Below are 17,885 nucleotides of genomic sequence, written 5' to 3'. Positions count from 1 at the left end.
TCGGGGGGTCTGAATCAGCCTGGCAGACCCCAAACATGGCTTTGGAAAATGTTGAGGAAATAGATTTTCTTTTTACTTTTAACAGTATTTTCTCAAGTTTAAGCGCTTTTGCTCCATTCACACTGCACCAAAATAAGTAATAGAAACACAATTAAATTACATTAAAGTCACTGTTTTGTTGTGAAATAACAAAATTTGAACAGTGTCCAAGTTAGTAAAAGCTAATATTCACTTCCTTCTTAAGAACTGCTCTGAAGCTTTTGATTATATTTAAACTTTATGTAGTATTCCCCACGTGAAAAATGTGACTAAATGTTCTGTGACTACTTTGAAAAACATAAGCATTTAATCCACATTTAATAAAAAAGGAGGTCTAGGGCTGCTGAGTAGGTCTAGTAGCTGGATGTTTTTCAAGCAAAAGGGCTTTTTGTGTGTGTGGTTTCAGGTAAATTTGGGGGCGATTTGAAGAGTGACAAACAGCAGATATTTAAAGAGTAATATTTAATATTAATGTTAAAAACCCTGCATATAAGTGTGCTTTCCTGCTTTTCCACTAGAGGCCAGTGTACAACAAGCTTTAAACTAGACTCGTGGTTTTACTCCAAACTTTCTCATTAATTTCCTCTTAGAAATATTTAATAACAAACCTGGGGGGGAAAAGCACCCAGCCTCCACAAAAAGGCATAAAAATGCACAACAAATCAGATAATTCAAGTAAGAGTGACCATGTTTTTAATATCTTAAACATCTGTGCAACATTTTTCAAAATGTTACATCACTGCATGACCTGTAATGTTTCACAATATTTACAAAAAAAATGCTGCGTACATCAAACCATTAAAAAAAGTCCAAACAATCTCAAAATAATGGACTCTGACAAACTATCCCTAGCCCACATTAATGCAAATAAAGAAAAATAAAAAGAGCAATCAAGTGCACATCATACTTCACGCAGGTCTATTTTTTGTAAAGTATATATTAGTGAGAAAATATATACTTAATTACAAGTTGAAGAAACAAAATACTGACAACGAAAGGATGGGAGATTTAAAGAGCAGAAACAAACACTGGAAAAAATAAAACTCACACTCACACCTCACACAATCACAGGTGGAAGGAGACAGGAGGGTAAAATAGACCGCACGGACCACCTCAAACACAAAAAATGCTTTGAACGCTTGACCACGAATTACAAGAAACCAATAACAGATCCGTAACACATGGGGTTCCGGTCACAAGTGCAGGAACCTGCATGTCATTGCACAAAAACCAAAAAAGAAAACATAATTTGTTTTGTTTTGTTTTTTTAAAAAGAGGTGGAGAGAAGGGGGAGACGAGGCAGAATGAACTTTACCGAAACAGCTCACATGTTCTCCACAGCGAACGTCACATTTTGGAAAACGGCCGGAGGACATCTCCTCCGAAGGTTTACAGTAAGACAAAATAACAAAACCTCGACTCTCAAAAGGGTGCACGCTGAAAATAACGGGGACGTGTTTTTAAACACATTCTTCACAGGTATTGCTTATGTTGTTGCCGCTGTGAAGGTAACAACAATGCCTTGTGTTCGCGTTTGATACTGATATTTTTAACAGTAAACAAAAGAGAAAAACAAAGAAAAAAAAATTAGCTTTTTTTAAAAAAAAAAAAACAAAAACAAAAAAAACATTCTCAGTTTTTTTCAGTGTGCACAAAAACACAATAAGGTAGCGAGACATCTCATTGGAAAATACAGTACAACTTGACTTAAAAATGCAGGAATTAGATTAGACTTAAAGGCTCCATTTGTTATGGATATGTAGTCATAGTAGTGTTTTCATTTGGAAAGCACAGAAATGGATGTTTCAAAGGGCAATTATATATCTATATTTTTTTCAGTTTTTGTTGCACAAAATTTCACCCTTGATGTCAGGTAAAATAACTAATTTGTTTAAAAGGTCTTTTTAGTTCTTGCTGCAAAATATTGGCCTCTAATATCTGTAAATCTACCAAAGATGCAGATATTTGGCCGATACCAGTGTCCGTATGGATATTTGGCCAATAATGGTGCACCCCTTGTTTTAGAGGCTGACAAAGGGGAATCTGTTCTTTCAGTAGTGTATTATTTGGTTTTAACTTTTTATTTGTTAGAGTTCTTGCGTATAAAGTTCAAGTAACAGTATTTTAGTTCAAACTTTGAGGCTAATTGGGTTAACGGTTGTGGCTGGCGTGTAAAAATAAAGCTACACATCAATTTCTACTTCATTGCTCTCAGGTTAGAGCATCAGAAAAGATGACTATTAAGAAAAAAAGAAAGAAAGAAAAGCAAAACAGGCAACACAGAAGAGTCCAAACAATGAGAGATGCAGTGTTTCGCAGTGTTGATCTTTGCCATCGATTGGTAATATTGCACTTGGTTATTCCGTAGAGATTGCCGGTGGTTTTGATCCATTTCCAATACTGTCAGACCGATCGAATGATGATTCTTCTTCTCAGCTTCAAACACTGATAACTTGTAGTGTTCAAACTGCATTTATTACCAACATCAGATGTGCATATTCATAAATAAGATGCTCTTTTTCTCTACCATGACACAATCTGTAACAAGTAAAAACATGAAGACTAGAAAACCTCACTGTAATTAAAAAGACTTATCTGTAACGTTCACTTCTTAAATAAGACAGAATATGACCTTTTTGTTTGTAATGGACTCTGAATACATGATCAATTCACTTGTTAAAAAAGGAAAGAAAACATACATATACACATATAAGGCTTGAGTTCTCAACTCTTGGTAGTATTATTGCCATCTAGCATATTTGTAAAGCTTAAAATAAATATGGAGTACTGTACATAAATAATTTACATCAATATGAAAAACAAACAACAAGGCCTCTAAAATGGAAAACCAAAATAAAATAAAAGCGCTTTCACTGCTCTGGAAAGCCCAGTTAGTGTTGCTTCAGATGCCTCGGAGGTCAGTTACTCTACTGAAAGCTGTGGGTAAAAACACGTGGAGAACAAAAATAAAAACAGTCACTGTACAAACAAGCATGTGAATATGATCGCGACAATCAATGACATGATCGTTCGATGCAGCCTGTGATTCTTGTTGCTGAAGGAAAAATCCACCCATGTTAATAACTGGCCAAAGTTTGTGGTTACAACACAAAGCAAACTGAAATTGTCTGCATTTTCAGATGTAGTGGTTTATGGTTTTTTGACTTCCAACAATGAGAGTTAAAGCTTTCAAATCTAAGAGCAGGGCTTATTTTACTCATCATACTGAAAATGGACCAGGATGAGTCTCTAAACATCTCACAGTGTGTTTATATGCATGTAGCGATGGACTTTTATGGTTTCAGTAATCAGGGAGCAAAAGATTTCTCCTGAAAAAAGCCATTTTACATGTAAGCACTCGAGTGACATGAAGTTAACCCTATGCCAACAGAGCATCCAGCTATGCCATCTGCAGATTTAAAATAATGTCAACCAAAACCTCATAAAAGAGGACATAGAAGAAAAAGTCTTAATTAGACCACTGATACATATTTCCCAATTAGTAGGTGCTAGTGCCCAATCTAGACCAGCTCTATGCATTTGCAACACAAAATACTGGTCCCAAACCTGGAGCGGCAGATGTCTGGGACTACATGAAATGCACAGTGATTTCAAACAGACAGCACACAGATTCTTTCCATTATGATTGTAGTTCCAGAGAACTTTCCCCAACCCTTGTTCAACCCCCAGTATCTACTACCTCTTGTTTTACAGTGTATTACAGATGCATGCCCCTCAAAAAACAACTTGTATAGATCCCAAAAACATTGGCATTAGCAAGGCATTAGCATGCCGCCCCCCCAACACAAAACAAACACTAAAACAAAATGCCGGTCTCAAATTTGGACCCACTGGTGGGAGAAGCTACTGTAAGAAGTTACTTAAACTTGTACAACCTAATACTGTATTACATTTGTTTTAAAACTGTCAAAATGCGGGCTGGTCCTCAAGACACAACAAGGCAGAAGTGGCTGCGCTACATCCATCAAGCTGACGCCAAATCTGACGCCTATTCCATAGATTTTTACAAAATAAAGACTGCCACTCCCAACAGCACTGCAAAATTGCCAGTCACAAAGCTGGAACCACTGACATCAGAGATTATGGGCTGGGCTGCTATTGGAAATTGTGTTCACTGATACTACCCCAAGCTACTGTGTCACTGTGTAATGCAACCCTATGTGGGGTTCTCAAAGCTGTTTAAAGGTAAGCTAAAGGCATCTAAGACAAGACAAGATAGCTCAGGGTCATATTATCTGGTGCCAAATCTATAAATGCTAACCAAAGACCAACGGTCCAAAGGCAACCAGAAATGGCCAACCCCAATGTTGGAACTGCTCATGATATTAAATTTGGGATGGGCTACCTAAGAAATCCAGACACTTCACTCATGCACCCCTTGAAATTCTGTTCAAAATTAATCTCCTGCCACTGAAACAACCCCAACTCACTTGCTACCCGACGCTACGCAGCCTCAAAACCGGTTCCTCATTCCGTTATTCTGTGCCGCAACTCAGAAACCACAAAAAACCTCAGCCCCAAACCACTGAAATCATTAAATCTGGGATGTTTTTCAGAGATGCACCAAGACCACCAATATCCATCAATTCATCATTTCAGTAGCCTAAAATGGGCTAAAACTTGTTTTGCAATGTACACTTGTTCCAGTTAAAAACTCTGCACAGCCAGCAGATGTAACGTCAGCGGAGTTAACTACAGTGCATGTAAGCACGCTGGCAGAAAGAGCTCAACTTCTGAAGTCCAACATTAATTAATAGCATTTAATTTACAACAACATAAAAAAAAAGTCTTGCCGTTTCAGAAGCTGGACAACCCATGTTTAGGACTTTTCCCCCCCATCATTTTTACTTTAAATGAATGAACCTCTTCTAAAAACAATCATTGTGGAGGTTTTGGAAAATTAAGTGTCTGTGAGTGGATTTTTCCTTCTGAAAACACTCAAAAAAAGTTTTTGTTCATAAATTACAACACCTGAAAAACCCAGAACCAGACCAAGTAACGTGGTGACTGGTGGAGCCGGCTGGGGTCTCGGTGGGAGGGATACAGGCTGTGGGTGGACAGGGATACAGGGTGTGGGTGTGTGGAAGGGTAGGGATACAGGGTGTGGGTGAGGTGGGACACTGAACACTTTCTGCTGGTAAAGTTCATTCTGTGTTTTTTGAACTGTTTTTTCTCCCCATTACAAATGAACACTTAGCTGGAGTGACTACTGTTATGGTGAGCTCATGTCAGTTTCATCGCTGTTCCCTTACAAAAATAAAACAACAAAGAAAAGAAAAAGAAAGAAAAAAGAAAACAGCACATCTTACAGTTCATCATATAAAAGCTTTAGGCTGTATTCTTATTTATCCTATGCATGCGGCCATATGCGACCGCATTTCTGAATAGAAACCAAGACATTGGTACACTTCTGCTTTGTTTTGTACAATAAAAGATAAAATGTGCATTAGGTACGGTTGTACATGACATTGTACAATATTTACATACAATTCTTAATAGCATGAAATTTCAGGATTATCTATATACATATTGAAAATGTATCAGAAATATTTGGACTGTCTATTTTTCTTAAATATGTAAGGTAATGCTTGTAGCTTTTTTTGTTTATTTTACTATCTTATACTAGAAAAAAATAGTTAATTCAGTGAGCTGTAGACAAATTGCAACCGTTTTTGATGTTTTTCTGTATTCATGTTTTTTCCTACAGTCTATAAACTGTAGTGGTGATTGGAATTTCCAGCACCTTCTGTGGTCAGTCATTAAGTCAAGTTGATATCATGGAACAACGATGTACCACTGAAAGTCCACGTGTAGCACCTGTTAGAGAGCTCAGATCGCATCAAGGCTGAACGGACAAAGTCTCCGAAAGGCTCTGAGGACGTTCTTGGGCCAACACATTCAATGTTATCTGGATATCTTCCTCCTCTTCGGCTTGGGGAGCTTCACCTGACGATCCCTCGACGGGATCTGATGGCACACACACAGGAAACGGTGTGGTGGTGAATGCGGGGGAAACAGCAGTGCATGAGAAGAGAGGAAAAGCGCAAATACTCACTGTGCCCGACATCTTGTCTAGCTCGCTCATGGCCTCGTGGATAGCAGCTTCCAAGTGATTATTCAGTTTCCCCGGTCTGTCAGACAATATTTATATTATTTACTTTTAGGCAGAAGAAAACTTTACAATTATAAACTACAACAAAAAGGTAGCTTAAAAAATAATTATTACACTTGAATCCATCTACAGGATGAGGAAACTGACCGGAGAAGCAGCTGGTTCAACTCCATGTGACCAACGTGTTTATTTATGCTTCTAATGAACTTCTCATAGCTCTTTAACTGAAAATGTCCCACTGTTGTAATACAGGAGTGAGACCTGCTATGATATATGGTTTGGAGATGGTGCCAAGCGGTTCATGGATGTAGTGAAGGAGGACATTCAGAGGGGTGGCATCAGAGGAGGAAGCTAGCGTTAGGGTCCGATAGAGGCAGATGATTCCCTGACGGGAGCAGCCAAAAGAATAAGCAGTGCAGGAAAGATAATTTAGAAGTTACAGGGAAGTATATGATTTTATATACTATTTGATCTTTTTGTAATTTTACACTCTTCTAATATTTTGACACAAGTTTATAGTATACACTGTGATGACTTCCATCATTATTTGTTGTTCGGAGGATTACAGAACCTCCAATGTGTCCATATTTGGGTGTTAAAATGATACGAGTGTGCTGTAACACATAGGTCACTTAAACAGACCTTTAAAGCTTTAATTTTGGATTATTGAAATAAAAGACTAGAACAGTTTTTAATATCTACCCTGGAAAAAAGAAGCTGTACATGTGTAGTTTGTGGAAACAGAGCCACTGAATAAAGTATTCCGACTCTACCTCTGTCATTTTAGTTCAGTCACTTCAGGGTTAATGGTCTATTTTTGCCCCAAAGCGTTTAAAGTTTTATTGTTTCACTTAAACAAATGTTTGCCTCTCCTTTGCTGCAGGACACCATCTTTAACCACTAGGTGTCAATGCCACTTTGGATAAAGATCATCAGAGGAAGCACGAAAAGGCCTCGCTCAGCTCAAACTACAGCAAAGGTGGGTTTATATTATTAATGAAGCACCAGTGTGCTGGGTGAGGTTACTTACTTTAGGCCTCTTTTGGCGGCGCGGTCGAATGCCTCCAAGTCATGAGTTAGTGTTTTCAGCTTCTCTGGCTCTACCTGCACAAAGAAAAGTGGAATCAATTTGAGCACATTCAGCACCAGACTGAAAATTTCCCACCAAGCACCAGGAACTGATGCTCAATTTGAACTCCGGTTTATCACTTCGGCGCGTCTAGCGGATAATTTGGCAGTCACCGTTTGTCGGACATGCTCTGTTCTGCACTTCTGATTTGGCAGGTAAAGCCGTGGATGTGTTTTTGGAGTAATTTGGAGTCCATCTGCCTCGATGGCCGCTGGACAGAAATTTAAAAAGCTCTATTTCCTTCTGACTTTTCAAAGCTGCAATATTTGAAAGTTACAGTCAAATACGAGTTATTCTCGACTTATTGGCAAGCAACTCCCTTTAATTGGAAGATAATTCATTGTAATCCAAGACTCGCTGAAACTTTTAATACTGGGATTGCTGCTCATAGCCTCCTCAGGCTGAGGCGCTGGCTGGCAAAATGGTGACAGGTGGTGACAGACTACCCCGGCCCCTTACCTTGGCCTGCTCCCGCAGCTGCATGGCAGCGCTGTGCACTTGCTCATCCCCGGCCAGCTTTGCAGGCCACGGCGGGAAGCCCTTCAGCTGGCCCCAGACCAGCTCTCCCATGTTGAAGGTCCTGGACCGGTAGTGGAGCAGCTCCGATGAGGGCGAGTCTGGCTGCCGGAGGTCCTCCTCACTGCTCAGGCTCTTCGTGTCCGAAGGGCTGGGTGCCATTCCATTGAAGTGGCCGTTGTAGTGGCTGTAGTCTTTGGCTGTAGCCAGAGGGCCCTCCAGGCTCGTGGAGGAGCTGGGTGACTGGTCGTCATCCTGCCGTGGAGGGCCCAGGACTTCTCCGTAGCCCCGGGTGTTGAAGTGGGGCGTGGTGCCGTTGAGATGGGCGCAACGTTCCACCGTCTGCTCCAGACGTTCCTTGTAGTTAGCTGGTGCCCGACCGCAGTTGTTGAACCGGAAGCTATCATCGAGGTAGGCCTTATCGTGGGCCATCACCAGGCTGTGGTCGTTGGACCCATCGGTGGGGCAGGGTGGCGCAGGGGCCAGACTGGCAGGTCTCTCCATGCAGGGACTACTCCTTACTTGGGTCGAGCACTCCAGGAACTCCTCACCACCCCAGGCGTTGTTGTTGTTCTGACTGTCAAAGCCTCCCCCATGATGAGTCTCCCCGTCCCACTGCCCCCTGGGAGTCCCGCGTCCAGGAGAACGGAAGTAATCATTGGCTTCAGGGCCATCCGGAGTGCTCTTCCCTGGATCCATGTTCTTCTGACCCCGCCCAGGCCTCACCTGCCGCACTCTGGCTTGCTGGGGTATGGTCTCCCCTTCCTGGTGCCCATGCAGGACTGCGCTGACTGCCTGGGGGAGGTTGACAGGTTCCCTTATGGAGGCAGTGAAGGCACTCATGGCACTGAGGGCGTGCACTGGACTCGCCTGCGTTGTCCCGCTCACTGTCGTGGTGATGGTTACATGTACGCCTTTGCTGGCTGCGTTCACAACAGCTCTGTAGATGGCGTCCACAGATTCTGGCCCTCCGCCGGGGGCTCTGTCAGAGCTAGGCGTACCCGCTGGAAGTCCCTCACCTTGGGGCTGCTGCTCCTCCCCAAATTGTGGGTGTGGCAGCATCCCCTGCTGTGGATACAGAGAGGGGCCATTGTGATTAGAAATGTCATCTAAAACATCTGAAATACTACACAGATCAAAACATGACTCATTGCTCCACCTGGTAGTTCTGGTAGAGGCAGGCCATGGAGCCGGAGTTGGCGTTGTTGCTGTCAGCGTAGGGCGGGTTGTCGGAGAAGTGCTGCTGCCCCTGGTAGGCAGGATGAGATACCACTGCTTGCTGCATGCCCTGATGGACCTGCTGCGGGTACATCTGACCTCCACCGGCGTTGACATGTGGCTGTAGAGCGCCCATTCCACATCCAAGTGACGAGGGGTTTCCTGCAAAACAACAGGGAGAGGCCGGTGAGCTCGAACCATCAGACATGGTGTGTATTTTAATACAGACAGCACTGATACTTCACGACTAAGGAACTAAGCAATATTTTATATTTTTGGTAAAACATATGATAAAGCATGCTGAAGTGTAATTCTAGTTACATTTTTTAAAACAATCCACAATATTCACTGCATTCATCAACAAGAATGGATGGCCTACATCAAGGATGTCAAACAAAGGACCTGTGGCCCCCAGCCAGACTACCAAAGGGTCCAGTGTTTGGAGCCTTCACTGTATTTCGTAGAGGTGGGAATCACCAAATTTTTAACATTTTTCTGTAACTGCAAATCAGTACCTGTTTTAACCAATAAGATAACACAATCGTCAAATGGCCATCTATTTCTTGTGGACATAAGGAGATTGCTTTCCTATTTTTTTTCTCATTTTTCAGTTAAGTTAAGTTAATATAAGTTTGTAGGATTTATTGTCATTTCACATGGTATTTACAGAAATCCACAGCTGAAACGAAATGTTGTTCCTCACCAGCCTCTACAGTGCAATAATCAATAACAAATTATTAATAAATTAATAATAATTTTGCATTCAAACGCTGCAAGAACTTTTCATTTCTTATACCTGATACCTTTTTTTGTAAGTGCTGATCTAAAACCTGAATTTAATAAGCAGACAGCCGCAGACTGGCACTCATTCCTCTTATAATTCTTTAAACTCAAATAAAAGAGCACGTGCTAAGGTGCACTGTAGTGCAGTGTTGACTGTCTCTAATTTGCAGATAGCGCAACATGCTGCTTGAAAATCATCAGGTGACTGCATGCTGCTCTCACCTTTACTTGCTCTCGCTGTGTGTCCACCTCCTCACACATGCACACAAACTCACTTGCAGAGGGGAGCTGATAAGTGAAATCCTACTGACGTCAGTGTCAACACATTTCGTTACCGTAAAAGTGCAACAAAAGCTTTTCCAATGAGCACCGGACAAGTGACAACATCACAGCTGTCAGAGTTTTTCAGCAATACCGTCTCACCTGACCACACAGAAAAGCGGACCCTCTGCTACACCTGAGCACTCTAGGAAGCCAACCCACCTTATACTGAATCCAGCTCTGAGTCGGGATTGGACTAGATGAGTACATTCCTACTTTAGAACCCATCCATCCATTTTCTTAAACGCTTATACAGCTTTTATACAGCAGGGAGCTGGAAACTATCCTGGCCAACACAGGGAACAAACATTCACACCCTTGGGCAATTTAGGTTCACCTGCTAATCCTAGTTTTCAGGTAAGATGCCAACTTGCCTGCAAACACTTGCCAACTACTCACTGAGTGGTGAGATCACAAACAGGAAACAGAGAATATTAAATAAAAGGTATATCTAGGGCTAAAATTGGTGAAAGCAACTCAGCTAGCAAACAAAGATAATTTGCCATTAGTGCTCCCAATTAGTGGACCAGTCTGCCCAATCAAACCAGAATACAAACTTCTCATTTAAATGGCATCATATTATGTTATTTTATCAAAAGGCTTAAAGTAGTGTGTTTTAAATCCTGTCTAATATTTTGTTATTCTGCCTTATCTTCAGTTGTATTTCTGGAACGTCACCATAATACTTTAACTTCATTCAATGACGCACTCTGTAACTCTGTTAACAACAGAGCCGTATAAATAAAAATCATAAATATAATTAAAAATCTCAGCAGCTGTAGCATGTTTTTTTTTAAATCTCTTGTGCCCTTGTGTTCATCTGTGTAATAAACCTCTCAGTTCGGTGGATTTTAAACCTAGAAAATGAGTTGCTTAGAAAGTGTCCCCCGACCGTGGCTTCTACAATCAAAGAAACAAAGTTCCACATTAGCAATCTGTTGCTCCCAAAGCTAACAGATGGACCCGCTGCCAGATGCACGGTACAGCCAGACTTGTTAGCGAAGCATCCAAGGACAGAACATGAGGAAAATACACGGAGGCCACAGATGTATCAATGAATGAAGAGAAAGCCCAGCAGCAATGTTATGTAGACAAAGCCGGAGCGCATACAGGATCTCAGCAGCCTGACGTGTGTGTGTGTGTGTGTGTGTGTGTGTGTGTGTGTGTGTGTGTGTGTGTGTGTGTGTGTGTGTGTGTGTGTGTGTGAGTGAGTGAGAGCAGCGACTGGAGCAGCTGGTGCGATGCGACGTAGCTGAAGGGCAGCTGTGTGTTCTCCATTTTTTTCCTCCTCTTTTCTTTCTTCCCCTCTCTCTCACTCTCTCTTTAATGCTGAGAGCCACGACTCGGCCATCCCCCCTCTTCCTCCCCACGTCCTCTCCGCTACTGCTATGATATAGTGACGGCTGTTGCTGGGGGAGGTTGCCTTGGCAACAGAGTGATGATTGGTGGTGCTGTCCGCTGCCAGGAAGCTTGTTTGGAGGTGGTGCTGGTGGTAGGGGAGTTGTGGTGGATGGGTGGGGGTGGGGGGTGGGGGGGTTACGAGGGTCGGGTGGTGTGATTTTAGCCTGCTGGGGGATGGGGGCGGTGGTCAGCTGGGTTGAAAGGGGGGGGGGGGGGGGGGGGGGGGGGGAACCGGGAGGGGTTTACAATGAACTTTGGAGTATTTGTTGATGGCAGGAGAAAGGGGGGGGGGGGGGGGGGGGGGGGGTGTTCAAAGCTTGCACGCTGTATAGAAACAGATGGTCAGAGGCTAAAGCTAAGACGCCAATGACTAGGCCACTTTCAAAGCGTTTCAGGGCTCTTCAGACAGTAACATCCACCATTCAGTGACAAAAACACTATTTAGCCTGCTCCCACCCACCAACATTTACTGAATATTTTCCCTAAATGTCCAAATGGTAACGCTGCCAACAGGAGAACTCCAAGGCCAAAATTCATAAATGAGACTTTAGCTGAAAGCTAAAAGTGTATTTGTTCAGCATGTGGTCAAAACATAACTTCATCTACAGTGCTGTAAAAACTGTAAAAATGCCCCAATCCTTATTCATTTCTTACTGTGCAAATTTAAGATAATCAAACTATTTTTAGTATTAGACAAAAATACAGAAAAGCAAATTTTATATGATGATTTCATTTATTAAGGGAGAAATGCTACCCAAACCTACGTGGCCCTAAGGGAAAAGGTAATTGACCCTTTTGTTCTATCATGAATTAACCTTATTAACTCGTTCTTTTCCAAGTTCAGTTTTCCTAGCCAACACAATGTAAAGAAGTAGCCGAGAAACAAAGTAATTGACATCCAGTGAATTACGGTGAGAGCCGTTACCCACAAAATGGAGAAAACTTGGAAGAGTGGCGAGCCTTCCCAGGAGTGGCCAACCTACCGAAAGTACTCCAAGAGTGCATCGAAGACTCATCCAGGGGTGAATCATGAACTCTGCCCATAGGCCTGCAGTTCTTTATATGTTCTTTTCAGTTCTTTTGTGACCTCCTTTGCTACAGCCACATGTACATGGGTATTTTTTGTAAACATAGCCTGTTTCATGCATACTGACAATGGAGCTTTTGTAAAACTCCTGACAGGGTGAAGATTTCAGAAAACTGCATTTCTGCATTTACATGTGGACAAAGGTGTGCGTTTTTTATGTCCCTTTATGATAAAAGGCTGTGCGCTGTGGCTTTTAATCAGCCATCATTTCTTCACGGTTACTGTTATATCACTACCTGATGATTTGGCACACTTTTCACAGCTTTTGAGATATTTTTCAAAACACACTCTGAGAAATCCCTATTTTAAAAAAAAAAAAAAACCCCATATACATATGGACATAGCCAAGGAGGTCACAAAAAACCCATAACGACATCCAAAGAACTGCAGGCCTCACTTGCCACAGTTAGGGTCAGAGTTCATGAGTCAAGTCAACAAGAAAGACACTGGGCAAAAATGGCATCCATGGGAGAGTTCACCAAAAAAGATCATAAAGGCTCATCTCACATTTGCCAAAAAACATCTGGATGATCCCCAAGATTTTGGGGAAAGTATTCTGTGGACTGACAAGACAAAAGCTGACATTTTTGGAAGGTTTGCATCTGACATAAAACTACCACAGTATTTCATAAAAAGAATATCACACCAACAGTCAAACATGGTGGCATAACCTGGAAGTCCCGAGGACGGATCGTGGGACCTGTGCGTGGGGCTGCACGGCGTCAACGCGTTAACAAGCTAACCGCACTAACGCATTGACGCCATGCAGCCCCACGCACGGGGCGATCTGCTGTAACTCGTTAACGGAGATTAGCCGTGTTAATTCAGTTACGGCGTTAATGTCATTTTAACGAGATTAACGATACCAGCACTAAAATAGTAATCTCCAAATGTTTTCTTTTTACTGACCACCTCCTCTTTGATAGCTGCCGTGTCCATCTTGTTGTTGCCTGCAGGTGAAGCGATGGGGGAGGGGAGTTGTGTTAGTGAAGGAGAGAGGTGAGGCAGAGTAACGTTGCGTAGAACGATAAACAATATTGTCACATCTCATTTAAAAATATATCGATATATTTAAAAAGTCGATATATTGCCCAGTCCTATAATAATGTCTGACCATCAGTTATTGTCCTGAAGCTAAAGCGAACTTGGGCTGTGCAGCAGAACAATGATCCAAACCACACCAGCTAGTCCACCTCTAAATGGCAAAAAAACCAACAACAACAACAACAACAACCCACAAATGGTTCTGGAGTGGCCTAGTCAAAGCCTGGACTTAAAGGCTGTTCGTGTTTCAAAACCACCCAAAGTGGCTAAATTAAAACAATTCTGCAAAGACAACTGCCAGTTGTGGCACAACCATCTCCTGTCACTCCTTCAATTCAGGGTCACAGAAAACCAGGAGCCTATATTTAACTACCACAGTGCAAGAGGCAGGGGACAACATGGACAAGTCGCCAGTCTGTTACAGGGCTAAGGACTAAGTGTAAAAAAAAATGCAATAACTAAGAAATTGGGAAATTTTCATAGCACTGTAAGTATGCTCAACTATCATTCAAAAAATGTTTATAATAGTCTAATATGAGTTGCATAACGCTTAATTTCATGTTGTTTAACCCTCTTCTCTGACATTAAAAAACAAAATGAAGCATTCAGAAAACCTTTAACGATCACTAAAAACATTAATGCTGAACTTCTCTTGCAGTAATTATACAGCAGGCATCTACTGAGCAGAACAAGAAATTCCCTGTCAAATGTACTGATATACATTCAGCTAAAATCCAGCTAAACTCCCTGTGCTTTTTACACACACAAAAAAGAAAACGATCAACTACAACCCTGATTGGCTGGTGTGTTAAAGCCCAATAATGACTGGCCTTGCAAACTGGAAGCACTCGCTCTGCAACATGGGGCAACTTGAGGGGCTCATGTGATGACCAAGATTTTGATTAAAGGTTCACAAGCATCACAGAATATTTTTAGTTCTGATCTAGTGTGGGAAACACAGCTGTAGATGCATCGTGAGGCATTATAAAGCAGATGGCACAAAGGGCACTTGAGGCTATCTTCTGCACCCTGAGCAGGTTAACAACAGCAGACCATCCAGGAAACCAAATGAACTTATTCAGTGGAAATTAGTAGAAAAACAGTAAAACGTGGCAACATAATCTCAACTAATAGAAAACAGACGTAACAAGCAACAGGTGGAGGCAACAGGCTGCTTCTCCTCTTCTGCAGTGTTGTACTCCATATGGTGTTGAGTCAGACCTGCCTACATGCTGGTTCAATTATAATGTGGAATATAGTCCTCTGTTTCCAAACAGCTTGCAGGATTGGTTTCATCTTCTGACAGTCGGAGCAAAGCTTGCATGAACTGGGAGATTTTCCTACAATTTTTCACCAAAACATCACCTTTACGCTCATTTTTCGCTGCACATTTTTATTTTTGGACTCTGTTAGAGTAGCTTTACATGAGTCACAGCTCAAAATAATCTCTATTGTTACACTGATCCTTGGTGGAGTCATTCTGTTTATCCACATAGCTAAAATGTTCCTCAGTACTGTGAAACTGAAATATTTCAACAGAAAGGTGTTTAGTGTCTGCATTAAAAGACTGCTTCAATGGAGTGCTTAAGAAAATGGAGCCACAACATATCACAACAACAGCTGTGATATGGCAATTATTACTGTAAGGTACAGACTCTACAATACTAGAGAGAACCCTAACAATTAGACAACCCCTTATGAGCAAGCATTTGGCAACAGTGGGAAGGAATAACTCCCCTTTTACCCCACCCCCCCTTTTTAAAGAAATCTGAACTCTTTTGTTTGTTGTGACACAATTACGTTCTGTGGTCCGTATGAAGGGCTTTATTAACAATAGGCAACTCCAAAATATATTCTGAACACACAAATTATTTGCACAGATTTCACGTGGCCAGTGTGTAAAGCCCTGAACTTTGTCTTAATTGGCCGCTTCTCATAAATAGAAGATCTGAAGAACTCTTGCTTAAAATATCCCCATATCATAGTTCAAACAGCCAAAATAGTTCCAGTTCAATGTCTACAAGGCAAAGAAACAGACACAAGCAGTTCACACCCTTGAATACAGGATCAGTTTCATGATAACTGAATGGAGAAACTTAAAAAAGTGAATTTTAGCCAAACTCCAAGGCTCATATCACCCCATGTAGGATACTTGTCTAGTCAAAGCAAGTTGTAGCATGTGAAAGGTCTTCTTTTTGCCCTACATTTAAATATCAGGCTCATCTTGTATCTGTGATTCCTCCAGTATGAATCTAATTCTCAGGGCAGGATATAGAAATAATCATGCTGAAACTAAGTGGAAAATTAATTTTGCTGTAGTTTAACAAAGCCTCAGTGTTTCCATGTGAATATCCTGTATGCAGGAAAGAATAATTAAAATGAGCCACATTTCAACCTAGTATAGTATATCCTTCCTAGTACGCATCCTTTCCTAATGTGAAAGTAAAAATTTACATTAAATATACTAAAAAATAACTGAACAAAAAATCCATCAGATTCTGAGGAGGTCAGATTGGATGACTTGTCATTCTTTTTTAAAATTCTTATTTTAAGTACTTAAAAGAAGAATTAAACAGTACTTTTGACTCTGAAGACTTGAAACCAAACCTCAGGCTATAATTAATCTCATTTAAACATATGCTTCTCCTCCCATCCCTATCTCATGGCCTACAGAAGACCGCCTGAATTTCAATGAGTTGACTTTGGGAAGGGGGAAAAAAAAAATCAGACCAACAGGGCACCTGGTGATAAGAACAGGTGGCCTGCAGCAGCCCTTGGTGATATTGCCATTATAAACCATACGAGGACACATGGACACACAATGAATACATAAACTCGAAGTCCAGTCCCCTCAGCAGGCAGGAAAGAGGAGGGGGAAATAAAAAAAATTAAAAATACAAGATGTAGGTTCTTTCAGCAGTTTCAAAAACATACAATCACTCATACACACACAAATAAACAGATGCACATACACACACTGTAATACACAAGCAGCAACAGACACACACACAGGCCTAAACCCTCATCAAAGGCTTCACTCTGGTCTCCATTCAGGGTCTATCGTTACTATAGCGACCGGCTTGCTGGGAGAAGCTCTTTAGAGCGCCCTATCTGGGTTGCTTCCCTTAAAGCGTGATGCAGATCCCATTTCCATCTCCTTACACCATTGACTGATGCTAGCATACAAATAAAACAAAGGGAAACACTGGCTGACTGACAATTAGCCCGGCCTTCCAAAGGATGAGGGGGCTCCCGCTCATTAGCTCGGAGATACTGGAGGAACCTGACGGTCTAAGCTCAGGGCCTATCACCTAAATCCCTCGGTTTTAGCTCGCTCATAACCATAGAAACCACATCTTAATCGAGATTATCGCAGGGAGGGGAGTAAGGGATGTAAACCGAGGTTATTCTGTTTCTATCTGTGTTATTAGGCACATTTTTCCTTAAATAGATCGCTTGGAAAACGGTTCTCCCAAATCTTGGCAATTTCACCAACATACATCTAAAATTTTAAGCATTTCACCATTATTTTTCTCCAAAAACACAGCCGGTAATCTCACATTCCTGTGACCTTCATAGCACACACCTGAGCTCTAAGTTTACAATTACTCAAGAAGGTCCTTCTTGAGTAATCATGCTTCCACAAAACTCTTTCTTATTTTATTTCATTTTTTTTTATATGCGGTTGCAAAGCTATTTACAGAGCCACCAGGCAATTCGGCACAAAGCACAGTGTCAGAAAAATGATGGTGATTCTGCCTTTCTCCCTCCGAGAAATGCCCAAACTGTGTAAAGGCAGAACAACAACCCGTAAACTGCATATCCCTGGACAAGAGGTTCACGCTCCTGCATGTACACAAGCAGCCATGCTAGCATCTGTTCCTCTAACATCGAAAACAGTGGACAATCTACAAAAACTTCATAAATAAGTGGTTACTTACGTGTACCGACAGTCCTGGGTGGTTACTCATTGTGTCTTTAAAAACAAGAACTGCTAAACATGAAAGCAGAAAAACTGCAAAAATACAAGTACACAGCTAAAGCTAGCAGGTCCACTAGAATCACAAGACCGTGTTTGCCTTTTTTTCTTTTTTTAAATTTCCACCATTTTTATAAATCTCTCTTCGTGACTCAACCCAAAGGTACATACCGAACTCCCAGAGAATGTACTTTCCCTTTGAAATTAGCCTATAGATCCCCTTTACCTCCACTTT

At 41.6% G+C, this 17,885-nt stretch overlaps 1 protein-coding gene across 3 annotated transcripts in view; it reads right to left on the bottom strand.

Moving 5' to 3' along the window:
• Positions 1-709: 709 nt before the first annotated feature.
• Positions 710-17,885, bottom strand: part of mbd5 (methyl-CpG binding domain protein 5) — a 58,600-nt gene continuing 41,424 nt past the window's right edge. For all 3 annotated transcript variants that reach the window (XM_004563332.5, XM_004563333.6, XM_076880684.1), the window contains exons 6-10: positions 8,977-9,197; positions 7,761-8,885; positions 7,203-7,276; positions 6,116-6,191; positions 710-6,027 (exon numbers count right to left, since the gene is read on the bottom strand). In XM_004563332.5, coding sequence (XP_004563389.1) covers positions 5,965-6,027; positions 6,116-6,191; positions 7,203-7,276; positions 7,761-8,885; positions 8,977-9,197 — 1,559 coding nt within the window. In that variant the 3' untranslated portion in view covers positions 710-5,964. The remainder of the gene's footprint in view (positions 6,028-6,115; positions 6,192-7,202; positions 7,277-7,760; positions 8,886-8,976; positions 9,198-17,885) is intronic.

This window comes from Maylandia zebra, linkage group LG23 (genome assembly GCF_041146795.1).
Source record: "Maylandia zebra isolate NMK-2024a linkage group LG23, Mzebra_GT3a, whole genome shotgun sequence".
NCBI classification, from domain to species: Eukaryota; Metazoa; Chordata; class Actinopteri; order Cichliformes; family Cichlidae; genus Maylandia; species Maylandia zebra.
Note: the sequence above shows the minus strand (reverse complement) of the source record. Positions and strands in the feature narration are given on the sequence as shown.